We start from the raw sequence: 12,577 nt of genomic DNA, 5'->3' as shown, positions 1-12,577 counted from the left end.
ATCAAACCGAATAATCCAACACTAAAAACATTAAACCCCCGAACCATGGTTATCAAAGGACACATGTTCGGACGAGAGATTTCGGAAGCACGATCAAAATTTTTGAAGTGCGATCGGATGTTCCGATGTGAGATCGATGGTTTCGACCATGGTCTATATATAGAGGGCCGAGAGCTCATTTTCAAATGCTCACTCCATCTTCTCTCTCTCTCTCTCTCTCTCTCTCTCGATTTCTACTAGATTTTAGGGTCTTTAGGCGATCATTCTGAGGGTCGAACTTTGGCGAGGCGTTCCGGGAGTTGCAGTGCAGTAGTGATTAAGTTTTGAGGCAGTCACCATCAGTGCGCTAACGACGGACGCAGGTATACTACTAGACTCAGATTAGCTTAAATGAGTATCTATTTGTCTAATTAAGGCTATTAGAAGATAAATAGTGATACGATGATTATTTGTTTATAAGCTTGAACTTGAGAGTTAGTATCACTAGGTTGCTTATTCTGATGTCCAGACGTACTATCCGAGATATCTTGGTTGACTATGCTTGTTCTATGTTTGCATGTTTTATGTGCCAATATGTATATGTGCATTGATTATGTCACAGATTTTATGCTGCATTACACGTTGAGCCTTTATTATTGTTATAACCCGCAGAGAGGTCGCTCAGCCCCATTATATTTTGTGGATGAATACCATGGTTTTTGATCCGGTTATGCCCACGATTTTTGGTATGGGAACCACCTCTTGATGCGACGGCCCAGCGTGCTACATATCATGTCACCTTTGACCGAGCATTACTCTTTATAGGTTTCCGATACCTTTCACTTGCATTAGCATTCATAGCACTTGTATACTCATGATTTTGTACCGAGCTTGTTATGCACACGTCCTCGGTTTTGTTCTGGACACTCCATTCCACGGGGCAGGACTCAGGTTGGATGGAACCGGTGGGAGCGGTCGTTGAGCTACAGCAGGGTGGATTATATTGTTCCAGGTTTATTGTTATGGGATTTTAGTTATATCTTCGCTAGGATTGTTTAATATTTTAGTATTCGCTTTTAGACCGGTTGTATTCTGCCCATGGATTTAAGTTGAATTATTTAAGTTTCCGCTGGATTTTTTGATTATTGCTTTTAAGTTATTTTGCATATTTAAAACTTAATTAGTGATTTCGGAATGTGTCACTACACAAATAAGTTATAACAGGCTTTTGTAAGTGAGTTGAAACAAATAAACTCTGAACTAGAAACGGAGGGAAAGCTTCAATTTGCTAATGAAGATTTAAAGCCAATTTCCCCTATTATATCTCCATCGTAATAAAAATAAAACCAAATCAAATCAAAACACATCTTAGATAATTTAAAATTTATAAATTAAAATTATATGAAGTTTGACCAAAATTGTTTTCTAAAATCTTCTTACCGAATGTCAATTCAATGATGAAAACTGTATGAATATTGTTGTATTCAAACCTATTATTACATTTAACCCAAATTAATAAAATGAAAGGGACTTATGATGATGAGCTTTAATTTATTGTTTAGAAAATGACATTTCAAATACGTGATATCATATCAAGAAAATGGATCTCTAAAGTTTGAATTGATTTACTTCTTTAATTATATGATTAAATTTTGATATTATAAAAATAGTCGGCCTTTCTTGGGATATTAATAATAAAATATAGAAGAAATCACTGCCAACTATCTTTGAAAATCTTATTTAAAAATATTATACAATTTGTGGATGGGTTTGGACAGAAAACACATATCTTCTTTAAAAATAAATTTATCGCTTTATGTTGGTTCGAGTATTTTGAACAAAAACTATACTTATATATAATAGATAATAATTTAATATTTTTATTAGGGAGAAAAAGCATGGTCAAGGTATCAATAAAACTTTTTTAAAATCTAAAGTCCACAATTTTATTCTTTTAAGATATTTTCAAAAGTTAATCAAAATAGTAAATTATATTAAAAATAATTTTTTTTTTTTTACAAAAAAAGGTAAATAAATATTATTCATGGCTTTATATTCAAAGACTCTCTTGACAAAGACACCCAATTTTATGTATTTATGATATTTCCAAATTGGCAAACAATAGTACTCTCAATATCATTTTCAATAGTTTCTCAAAAAAAAAAAATCATTTCCAATTGTCCAATATCGATCATTTTCAATCAGATTTTTTAAATTAAAGGATAAAAAACTAATTTTGAGGTGAAATTTATAAGATAAATCCAAACATTTTAAATTATTGATATATATGTTTGGGTTTAGAAGTAATAACTATTTTTTGGCTGTCAATATAAAATAATTAAAAAATATATTTTTTTATTATGATATAGTCGGGATTTTTGCTTTATTTGATATCGAATTTATGCTTCACCCATCATGGGATCGCAAAATATATAAATTGGAGTGTTTATAAAAAAAAACAATGCACTCATTTAGATTATATTTATTTTTTCATACGTCTCAATTATGCAATCTAGTTTTCATATTTAATGTTATTTTATATACGTTTTTTAATAATTTATCCATATTAAATTAATATCATTAGCTATTTGTATAATTATTTTATTTTATTTAAATTTTCATTAAATATGAGAAAAAAATAATAAATTGTTTTACAAATTTATTTTTTCAAACACTGTTTTATTTTAATGAAAACACACACACGCATAAGCTTAAATGTCCTAGTAGGACGGAAAACTAATTTTGTTTAAAAATATATTGTGGAAATATTCCCGTATTAGTGCTGTCCGGCTGCTTTTGATTTGTTATAGTTTGAAAATTCCGAAGTTTTATGTAAATATTTTGAAACCCTAAGTTTAAAGGATAGATCCAAACGCAATAAATTTTAGATACGTATGCTTTACTTCAAAAGAAATAATGATTAATTGGCTAAAATTATATTATTATTATAAATTAAAAGAAGGGCCACAATTGTAGCATGCAATCTATAATTTATAAAACTGGTGTAATTAAATTGATATATTCTATAATGGTATTTTCTTATTAAAAATAGATATGTTTGAATTATTTTGATATTAATTAATCAACAATTGGGGTCGCTTATCTTTCTTGTAGTAATTACCACTGCAAACACCAGACAAAAGCCAAATATTAGTATTATTTTTACTCTTCCTTTGCAGTCCGTTCCTCTTTCCAAAATCCATTAATGGAGGGAACTCAACTTTACAAACATTCACCCAACTCAAGGTACAGCTCAAAATATTGAACCCAACGAGTCGTAGATCTTGAAAGTTCTTGCGCGATTTGTGCACTCGAAAACCTCTGAAAAGTTTTGTTTTTGTTTTCTTGCGGACAAGAATCTGTTTTGAGTCACTAAATCTGTAGCTGGTAGCAAGAAAAGAGACATGGAAATGGAAGACAAAGAGAGCACCGAGTCTGGTTCTCAGGGTCGTAACTCGGATTCAGAGTCGCCACCTTCCAGTGGTGGTGCTTTTGTCGGCCATGGAGCCGGCGCTGGCGGAGGAGGGATTCCGGGAGTGATGAGAATGGCAGTGGAGAAAACTGAAGGGGTGATGAATACATCTGCTGTAGCAGTGGGTGGTGGGGTGGTCGCAGGAGGCGGCGGAGTGACGGGTAGTGGGGTTCTCGGCGGCGGCGGTGTTGTGGGTGGTGGTGGGAATGGTGAACTAACGACGAGTGGGAAGAAGAAGAGAGGTAGGCCAAGAAAGTATGACGAAAATGGTAACTTGCGGCCGTCGTACATCAAATCCCCAACGGCCCCAGCGTTGCAGCCGGGATTCACTCTATCAACACCGCCGTCTTATGAGTTCTCCTCCGGGTCGAAAAGAGGGCGAGGCAAAGCTCTGGGCTCTGGGAACTGGCAAATTCTTGCTTCACTGGGTGAGCTTTTTTCTTCTTGTTTTTCAGGCATTATACCACAAGATTCAAACTTTTTGGGTTAATTAAGTTTAACCCACCTATATTAATCTCAGAAAACTAGTTTTTATTCATTTCCCCTCTTCTCTTTTTTTTTTTTTGGGATGTTTGGGGGAAGAGGGATTTTGACCAAGTCAACCATGTAAGTTATAGGAGGTGTTGCTTTCGTTAACTTTCAAGATTCTGTCTTTCAACTAGTTCTGCCATTGTGCAGGTGAGTTGTTCGCTAATACGGCAGGAGGGGATTTTACACCGCACGTTGTCACTGTGTATACAGGAGAGGTAATGCCAATTTTTGTCTTCACTTGCATAGGATCTCCCCGACATGTTTTCCCCACCAAATAATTGAATTGTGGTACTTTTCCTATCCTCTAACAAACAAAACCCCGGCCAACAAATGGCAGCTTTGTCATATCTACATGGGATCATCCCCTGATATGTTTGGGTTTTAGCGGAATGATTAATATGTTTAAAGTAGCTCTCACTGCTAACGATAGACTCTTTCGAGCTCCTCTCTTAGACGAATGGCTAACATCTGCGTCCTGGTTGAGGCCGATTCATTGGCCTGAGAAAGGTTTATCCTTTGATCAATGTTGTTAATGTGATATTTTGGTTTATATTGTCTGATGGATTGAGGTGCGTACCAAATGCTTGAAAATGTTTGAAAGTTATCCTGAACGGGACCACACCTAGGACTGGTCTTTTGCTTCTAACGCTATGGTCCGATGTCAGTTTTGCAAACAACTGTGGAATCGTTATCAAGTTGGAGAGACTGTTTAAGAAAATAAGATGGCCTGTTAGATTTGGATTCTTCTCTTCAATCTATGGTCCAGTTTCCTAACAAACAATCTATAGATTGAAACCATGACTAGTAGGGTTTTGCGTGGAAAGTTCTTCCCAACGGTTTATCTTGTTTTGTGGAACTAGTTTGGTTTTTTTTTTTGGAAATATTAAATTATCTCTATATCTACACTATTTTTGGTTCTCGAATCTCACATGGATATTGTACTTGAGTTCTGGTAATTTTGCAGGATGTTGCAGGGAAGATCTTAACGTTTGCCCAGAGAGGTCCTGGAGGGATTTGTGTTCTTTCTGCCAATGGATCTGTTTCTAACGTTACAATACGCCAGCCTGGTTCATCTGGTGGTCTGTTGACATACGAGGCATGATCTCTAAGTCTTGGATATTTCACTAGTGTGCTAAACGTCTTTACATATTAATTATTATCCATAATTTTGACTCGGATCATTCCTTTTTAAACTTGTATGCTAACTTTGCAAGAACTTTTGGTCACTTTTGTATAAGATATGGTCCTGTGGCTCTTGCTCCTTGTCATTGTTTCTCAAACGTTTGTCTATTCTCTGCTGTCTAATTTCGCTTCGGTCCTACAGTTTTTATAAATCTTGGTTTTGTTTTTGTCATAGTTGTAGGATTTGTTAGTCTTGAAGGTAATCTGTGATTTTCTTGTTCATGATGCTTACATGTCAAGTGTCAACAGTACAATTTCTCTTCTGTTTGTGTTTTCATTTGGAAAGCATCACAAAGGAAACGTCAGTTTGATTTTTCTGTGATTAACACTTCCATCCATACAGGGTCGTTTCGAAATCTTGACTCTAACAGGTTCATACACCATCGCCGAAAATGGTAAATTGAAAAGTCAGACCGGTGGATTAAGTGTTTCACTGGCTAGCCCTGATGGTCGTGTTATAGGTGGCGGTGTGGCTGGTTCACTTATGGCAGCTAATCCAATCCAGGTACGTGTTAATCAGTACAAAATTTGTACTAGTTTACCTCTCATGAATTCAATATTCCAAATAATTGTAACCAACACAAAAGTATAGCAGGAGATTACATATTCGATATCTGCAGATGTACTCCCTTCATATTTTGATTAAGTTGGTCTTGAATGCCTTTTATGGGTTCGTAATCTGATACTCGATAGAATGCACATAGGCATGCTCGGTATTAATTTTGAACACATGTTTTCCGATATTCAAATTGCTTGTGACTGAGTAATTGGTTTAAGCGTAAAATATTGTGATGCTATCTTTTAAGAGCTCGAAACAAAGTCGTTTCACCCATTATCTCGACAATTTATCAACTTCTGTTTATTTTGTAACACAATCATATTACATTCATATTTACATATTAGTTGCTTCAATCCATCAGGTTGTGGTTGGAAGTTTTGTGCCAAATGTCATGAAAATGCGTAAAACAAAGCATAACAGTGAACAGCGAGTCGCCCCTCCTGTCCAGGTCACTTCGCCTACCATTACATCAGCGGTACCTATATCACAAGCAGCACCAAAGAATGATGCTTACTCGATGCCAACAGCACAACTGCCTATGCAGATTCAGGGACTATCAGATAACCCAAATTCTGCATCGGCTGGTACCCCGGGTTGGAACGGTTCTGGGCCAAATTTCGATCACCAGAAACTGTATCCCGACATTAATATCTCTGTACCATTTGATGAGCATTGAAAGTAGATGGTACGCTATTAACTTTAGGCTTATTTGAGGGACTTGAAAGAAGCTGATATTGCTAGTCATAACTTGTGAGATTCTAATTTGTTTTTTGTTTTTACTATGCTGTAAACATCTTAGATATTTATTTCAGAAAACTCCATCTTTGTTTTAGCTGCCCACGCTTTTTATTTATTTATTCATTTATTTATTATAATTGGAGAGGGGTTGGTGAGTCTGTTAATTCGATGTACTCCGAATTCTGAAAAAAAATTGTACATCAACAACAACAAAAACAGCAACTAGTTGAAGTGAGAGAATCTCTCTATCCGCAAGACGAAATTGCCCGTTAACAGCGCTCAACGTTGACGGCAATCGTCCCTAAGATACAACGACTAACGATCGTGATATAGCAGCACTACAAATATCACGAACTTCAGCGAACGAAAAAAAGTTTCAAATTTTCTTTTGAGAAAATGAGGGAGAGATTTTGCAGAAATATGATGTATACGTTATCAGATGTTTCATTGTACCTCTGCGTTATAACAGTCATATATATACTATGATTCCAAAAACACGTTTTATGGCGTAAGGATGCAACCCATGACAGAAAAAGCCCAGAAAGAGATGCAGGTTTTCGAACTGTAGAAGGCACGCTCAGTAATTTTTAACCGATCGAGCGCCCCACATTTTGCCAACTTTCTGTTTCGCTCAAACGATGTTGCGCTCAGTCGGTAAATTTCCACCGATCAAGCGCCCAACTTTTGGCCAACCTACTATTTTACAGACGAGGGCTGCGCCCAGTCGGTAGTTTCTTACCGATCGAGCGCACTAAAATTTTTTTTATTTATTTATTTCTTTAACCAAATTTTATTCAAAAAGAATAATTGATCATAAGACCTCGCCACGCCGCGCCGAGCCGGCCGGCCGGTCGCGCGCGTGTGTGTTTGTTGCATCGATTAGCGTCTTGCCCCTTTACAAAACATCTGGTGCCCTAAGGGCCCAATCCCATAATTCAAAGTTGGATTACATAAGGTGAACAATACATTGAACTGTTAGGGGTGAAGCCCACATTAAGTATAATATTAAGGAATCCCACATCGAAAGTTTGAAGAAAGAAGAATGAAGGAAACATTATAAATAGAGTCATCTTCTTTCAGTTATTGTATCTCATTCCTCTCCTTTGTATTGATATTAGAGAAGAAAATAAAGAGAAAAAAAAAGAGTTATTTTTTTTCGGTGATCTCTTGTGTGAGTTAGAGAAATATTTTCTCGGTAATACTCGAGGCTTGGGTGTGGAGAGATATAGTGTTTTGTATACACTTGTAATATTTCTCCGGTAATAAAGATTTGCAACAGCTCCGTGGACGTAGCCTATATTGGGTGAACCACGTAAATCTTTGGTGTTCTTGTTGATTATTTTATTCCGCAATTTCTATTATCGTCATGTTCGCTTTGGTAATCCATAACAACTGATATCAAAGCTGTTACGGTGTTCGGGAGCCTTAGTGAAAAATTTCTTAAAATTCCGAGTATGATCTGTGGTTGCAGCTTTGTCTGATTTTCCACATCAGAAAAGATTTTTTGAAATTTTATTAAGGCAGGAGAAGCGATGGCCGAAAATGACGAGTGGGATGATGAGTGGGAGCTCCTTGATCGACAGGTGTTAGGGGTAATACGATTGACCCTAACAAAGAACATGTCACACAACGTGGCGGAGGAAAAAACCACAGAAGAAATGATGTCCATTTTGTCGGACATGTACGAGAAGCCATCAGCAAATAATAAAGTGTTCCTCATGAAAAAGTTATTCAACTTGAAGATGGAGGAAGGTGCTTCGGTGGCGGCACACATCAATGAATTCAACACGATTATTTCTCAGCTAACATCGATGGAAATCAAGTTTGATGATGAGATCCGTGCACTTATTCTTTTGTTGTCTTTACCAAATGTTTGGGAGCCGATGCGGGAAGCAGTTAGCAATTCTGCTGGAAAAGGAAAGTTACAATTCAATGATGTCAGAGATCGAATCCTTGGTAAAGAAGTTCGCAGGATGGATTCGGGAGAAGAAACATCATCGAAATCTGCCCTAAATCTCGAAAACAAAAGTAGGGGAAGGAGTAGCGAAAAAGGTTCTAACCGATGGCGTGGCAGATCCAAATCAAGAAGTGGAAAAAACAAAAATACATTCGAAAAGAAATTAAAGTGCTGGAGCTGTGGTGAAACTTGTCACATGAAAAAGGACTGCAAATCACCCAAGAATAATGCAAATGTTGTTACTAAGAATGTACATGATGCCTTAGTACTATCCATGGAAAGCCCGGTTGATTCTTGGGTTATGGATTCGGGAGCTTCGTTTCATACCACTGGCGATCGTGAGCTATTCAGTAATTACACTGTTGGTAATTACGGAAAAGTTTTCCTAGCTGATGGAAAACCTTTGGAAATAGCTGGTATGGGTGATATCAGTTTGAAAATGTCAAACAGATCTATCTGAAAACTCAGCAAAGTAAGGAATGTACTAAGATTGACCCGAAATCTGATTTCAGTAGGACAGCTCGATGACGAAGGCCATAAAGTGAAATTTGGTGATGACTCTTGGAAAGTGAGCAAAGGAGCCATGATTATTGCTCGTGGAACGAAAATTGGAACCATGTATATGGATTCCAGTTGCAGAGATATGTTAGCAGTTGTGGATGCTGGAGCTAACTCAAGTCTATGGCACCGTAGACTTGGACATATGAGTGAGAAGGGAATGAAGATGCTAATATCCAAAGGGAAGCTACCGGAGTTAAAAACTGTCGAACACAAATTGTGTGAAATTTTTGTTCTTGGAAAACAGAAAAGGATGAGTTTTTTGAAAGGCGGTAGAGAACCGAAAGCAGCAAAGTTGAAGTTGATTCATACTGATGTATGGGGACCATCTCCTGTGACATCCCTTGGAGGCTCAAGATACTACGTCACATTCATCGACGATTCGAGCAGAAAAGTTTGGGTTTATTTTTTGAAAAATAAATCTGATGTTTACGAAACCTTTAAGAGGTGGAAAGTCATGGTGGAGAATGAGACCAACTTGAAGGTGAAGTGCTTACGGTCTGATAACGGAGGAGAATATGAAGATTTTGAGTTCAAGAAGTATTGTGCACAAAACAAGATCAAGATGGAGAAAACCATTCCTGGTACACCTCAACAGAATGGTGTGGCTGAAAGAATGAACAGAACCTGAATGAACGTGCCAAGAGCATGAGATTGCACGCTGGACTGCAAAAATCATTCTGGGCTGATGCAGTTAACACTGCAGCGTATCTGATCAACAGAGGACCTTCGGTACCACTTGATTGCAGAATACTAGAGGAGGTCTGGAGCGGCAAAGGAGTAAACCTTTCGTTTTTGAAAGTGTTTGGTTGTCTCTCATATGTTCACATCGATTCAGCCAGCAGAACAAAACTTGATCCAAAGTCAAAAAAGTGTTTCTTTATTGGTTATGAAGATAATGATTTTGGTTATCGGTTCTGGGATGACCAAAATCGAAAGATCATTCGGAGCAGAGATGTCATTTTCAATGAGAAAATTTTGTACAAGGACAAATCAGACATTCCAGCTGGAGATAAATGTCCTGAAGTTAAGAAGACAAATGAAGTGCCATTGATAGATATTCCTATGAATGAGTCGGAGGATAGTTACCTGGAAGAAGAAACAGCACAAAAAGCTGATCCACAAACTCCGGTGATTGAATTGAGGAGATCTTCGAGAACAATTAGACCACCTGATAAGTACTCCCCTGCACTTCATTATATTTTACTGACAAATAAAGGTGAACCGGAGATCTTCAAAGAAGCGATGCAAAATGATGATTCAATCAAGTGGGAGTTAGCCATGGAAGATAAAACGGATTCACTGTCATCCAATCAAACGTGGAAGTTGACGGAACTTCCGGAAGGGAAGAAGGCATTACACAACAAGTGGGTGTACCGGATCAAAGAAGAAGTTGATGGCAGCAAGCGGTACAAGGCAAGACTTGTTGTAAAAGGCTTTCAACAAAGAGAAGACATTGATTACACCGAGATTTTCTCTCCAGTGGTTAAGTTAACCACTATCAGAACAGTACTTGGACTAGTGGCTAAGGAAGACTTACATCTGGAGCAGTTGGATGTAAAGACGACGTTTTTTCATGGTGACTTGGATGGAGAAATTTATATGAAGCAGCCACAGGGATTTGAAGTACGAGGGAAGGAGAAAATGGTATGCAAACTTCAGAAGAGCTTGTACGGTCTCAAAAAATCTCCAAGACAGTGGTACAAGAAGTTTGATGGATTCATGAATAACAACGGTTTCCTGAGGTGCCAGGCGGATCACTGTTGTTATGTGAAGAAGGTTGATGGTTCTTATATCATTCTACTGCTATATGTGGATGAAATGTTGATAGCAAGATCTTGTCTGGAGGAGATTGATAAACTCAAGATAGAGTTATCAAAAGAATTTGCAATGAAGGATTTGGGAGCTGCAAAGCAAATCCTTGGAATGAGGATCTCAAGAGATCGGGTGAATGGAGTCTTGAAGTTATCTCAGGCAGAGTACGTGAAAAAGGTGCTTAGCAGATTCAACATGGATGAAGCTAAACCTGAGAGTACTCCTTTGGCTAGTCACTTTAAACTAACCAAAGCTCAATCACCATCAACGGAGCAGGAACATGCTTATATGAATAAGATTCCTTATGCCTCTGCTGTCGGAAGCCTCATGTATGCAATGGTGTGCACCAGACCAGACATAGCACATGCAGTGGGAGTTGTGAGCAGGTTTATGAGCAATCCGGGAAAACAACACTGTGAAGCATTGAAGTGGATTCTCAGATACTTGAAAGGTACTGCTGGTTTATCTCTATGCTTCAGGAGGGCTAATCAGGACTTACAAGGATATGTCGATGCCTGGGTGGTGACCTAGATGGCAGAAAGAGTACTACTGGATATGTGTTCATATTGGGTGGTACGGCAGTAAGTTGGGTGTCCAAGTTGCAAAAGATTGTTACACTTTCGACTACTGAAGCTGAGTACGTTGCAGTCACAGAAGCGAGCAAGGAGATGATTTGGTTGAGATCATTCCTTGAGGAATTGGGTAAGAAGCTTGAGGATAGCACATTACACTGTGACAGTCAGAGTGCTATTCATTTGGCAAAGAATGCTATTTATCATGCTAGGACGAAGCTGTTGGAACATGCGTTCTCTGATCACACGGATGTGATACCCGGAGCAGCGGAAGTTTAAAAATTTTATTTTTCGATATGGAACGATTCCATATCGTGGGTATCAAATCCCAACGATTAAAATTGTTGCAAGTAAAATAATAAACACAGTTAAATATTTTACCTATTCAAGCAAAGGCTTGATTATGGACTCCAACAGAATTTAATCTGCTCTTCTTGTAAATCCCGGGAACCGATGACTATCACGATCAACCTCCGGAATTAAGTCCACGAATAGAAAACTAAAACCCTCTGATTGATTGCACTAGAAATCAATCAGATGTTTATCGAAGAGAATAAACAAATTTGATCTGTCATTTCAGAATATAATTTTTCACAAAAATTACAGACTGAATTATCTCAAAAAGGAGCAGAGGATTTTCGAAAATTCCTCTTGAAATATATGTGTGTAATTCAAAAATTTCAAGACTGAAAGCTTATGATTTTCGAACACTACACATGTATTTATAGATAATTTCTAGACTAGATTAAGTTATAATTGTATTAGGACTCTAACTGCTTAGGGCCCACAATCCATAACTTAAGTCCAACAAGCCAAGCCTGTTATTATAGAAATTAATATAAAATTCATCGTGACTCCGATTGATAAACTGATTTTACCAATGTGCACAGAAACCATTTCTGCATATTTTGAAGTCAAGATAATTTTTCTAAATCCGAATTCAATGATTTCCAAAAATGCCCATCCCTATGTCATTTTAGGAAATTCCACTCCTTTTATTTAAGAAGTCCAACTTCTCTTTCATTAAATTTAACTCTTTAAATTTAACTATCTCAACGGGGTTTAGTAATCCATTACTTGTGTGGCCCTCAATGGTTCAGGGATACAGCTAGCCGTGGGCTCACAACTCCTTGTGACTCGGAACAACAATTTCCGACTTGCCCAACGAATCATGGTAAGAGCGTCTAGAAACATCGCCTCATGATTCCCTAGGT

The 12,577-nt window shown here is 37.5% G+C and overlaps 1 protein-coding gene across 1 annotated transcript; it reads left to right on the top strand.

Moving 5' to 3' along the window:
* Positions 1 to 3,122: 3,122 nt before the first annotated feature.
* LOC140891830 (AT-hook motif nuclear-localized protein 1-like) lies at positions 3,123 to 6,555 on the top strand. The gene is made up of 5 exons (XM_073300490.1): positions 3,123 to 3,879; positions 4,130 to 4,197; positions 4,947 to 5,078; positions 5,508 to 5,669; positions 6,085 to 6,555. Exons 1-5 carry the CDS (start codon positions 3,384 to 3,386, stop codon positions 6,397 to 6,399), a joined length of 1,173 nt encoding a protein of 390 aa, XP_073156591.1. The 5' UTR covers positions 3,123 to 3,383; the 3' UTR covers positions 6,400 to 6,555.
* Positions 6,556 to 12,577: the final 6,022 nt, after the last annotated feature.

Source organism: Henckelia pumila, chromosome 3, assembly GCF_033568475.1.
Source record: "Henckelia pumila isolate YLH828 chromosome 3, ASM3356847v2, whole genome shotgun sequence".
NCBI classification, from domain to species: domain Eukaryota; kingdom Viridiplantae; phylum Streptophyta; class Magnoliopsida; order Lamiales; family Gesneriaceae; genus Henckelia; species Henckelia pumila.
The sequence above is the reverse complement of the archived record's forward strand: the minus strand, read 5'-3'. Positions and strand labels throughout refer to the sequence as shown.

Bases quoted from the DNA above. Each gene is read 5' to 3' on its own strand.
- LOC140891830 (XM_073300490.1), top strand. From the start codon at position 3,384: ATGGAAATGGAAGACAAAGAGAGCACCGAGTCTGGTTCTCAGGGTCGT. The intron at 5,079-5,507 runs GCATGATCTCTA...CCATCCATACAG, and splicing joins GTGGTCTGTTGACATACGAG to GGTCGTTTCGAAATCTTGAC. The intron at 5,670-6,084 runs GTACGTGTTAAT...TCAATCCATCAG, and splicing joins TGGCAGCTAATCCAATCCAG to GTTGTGGTTGGAAGTTTTGT.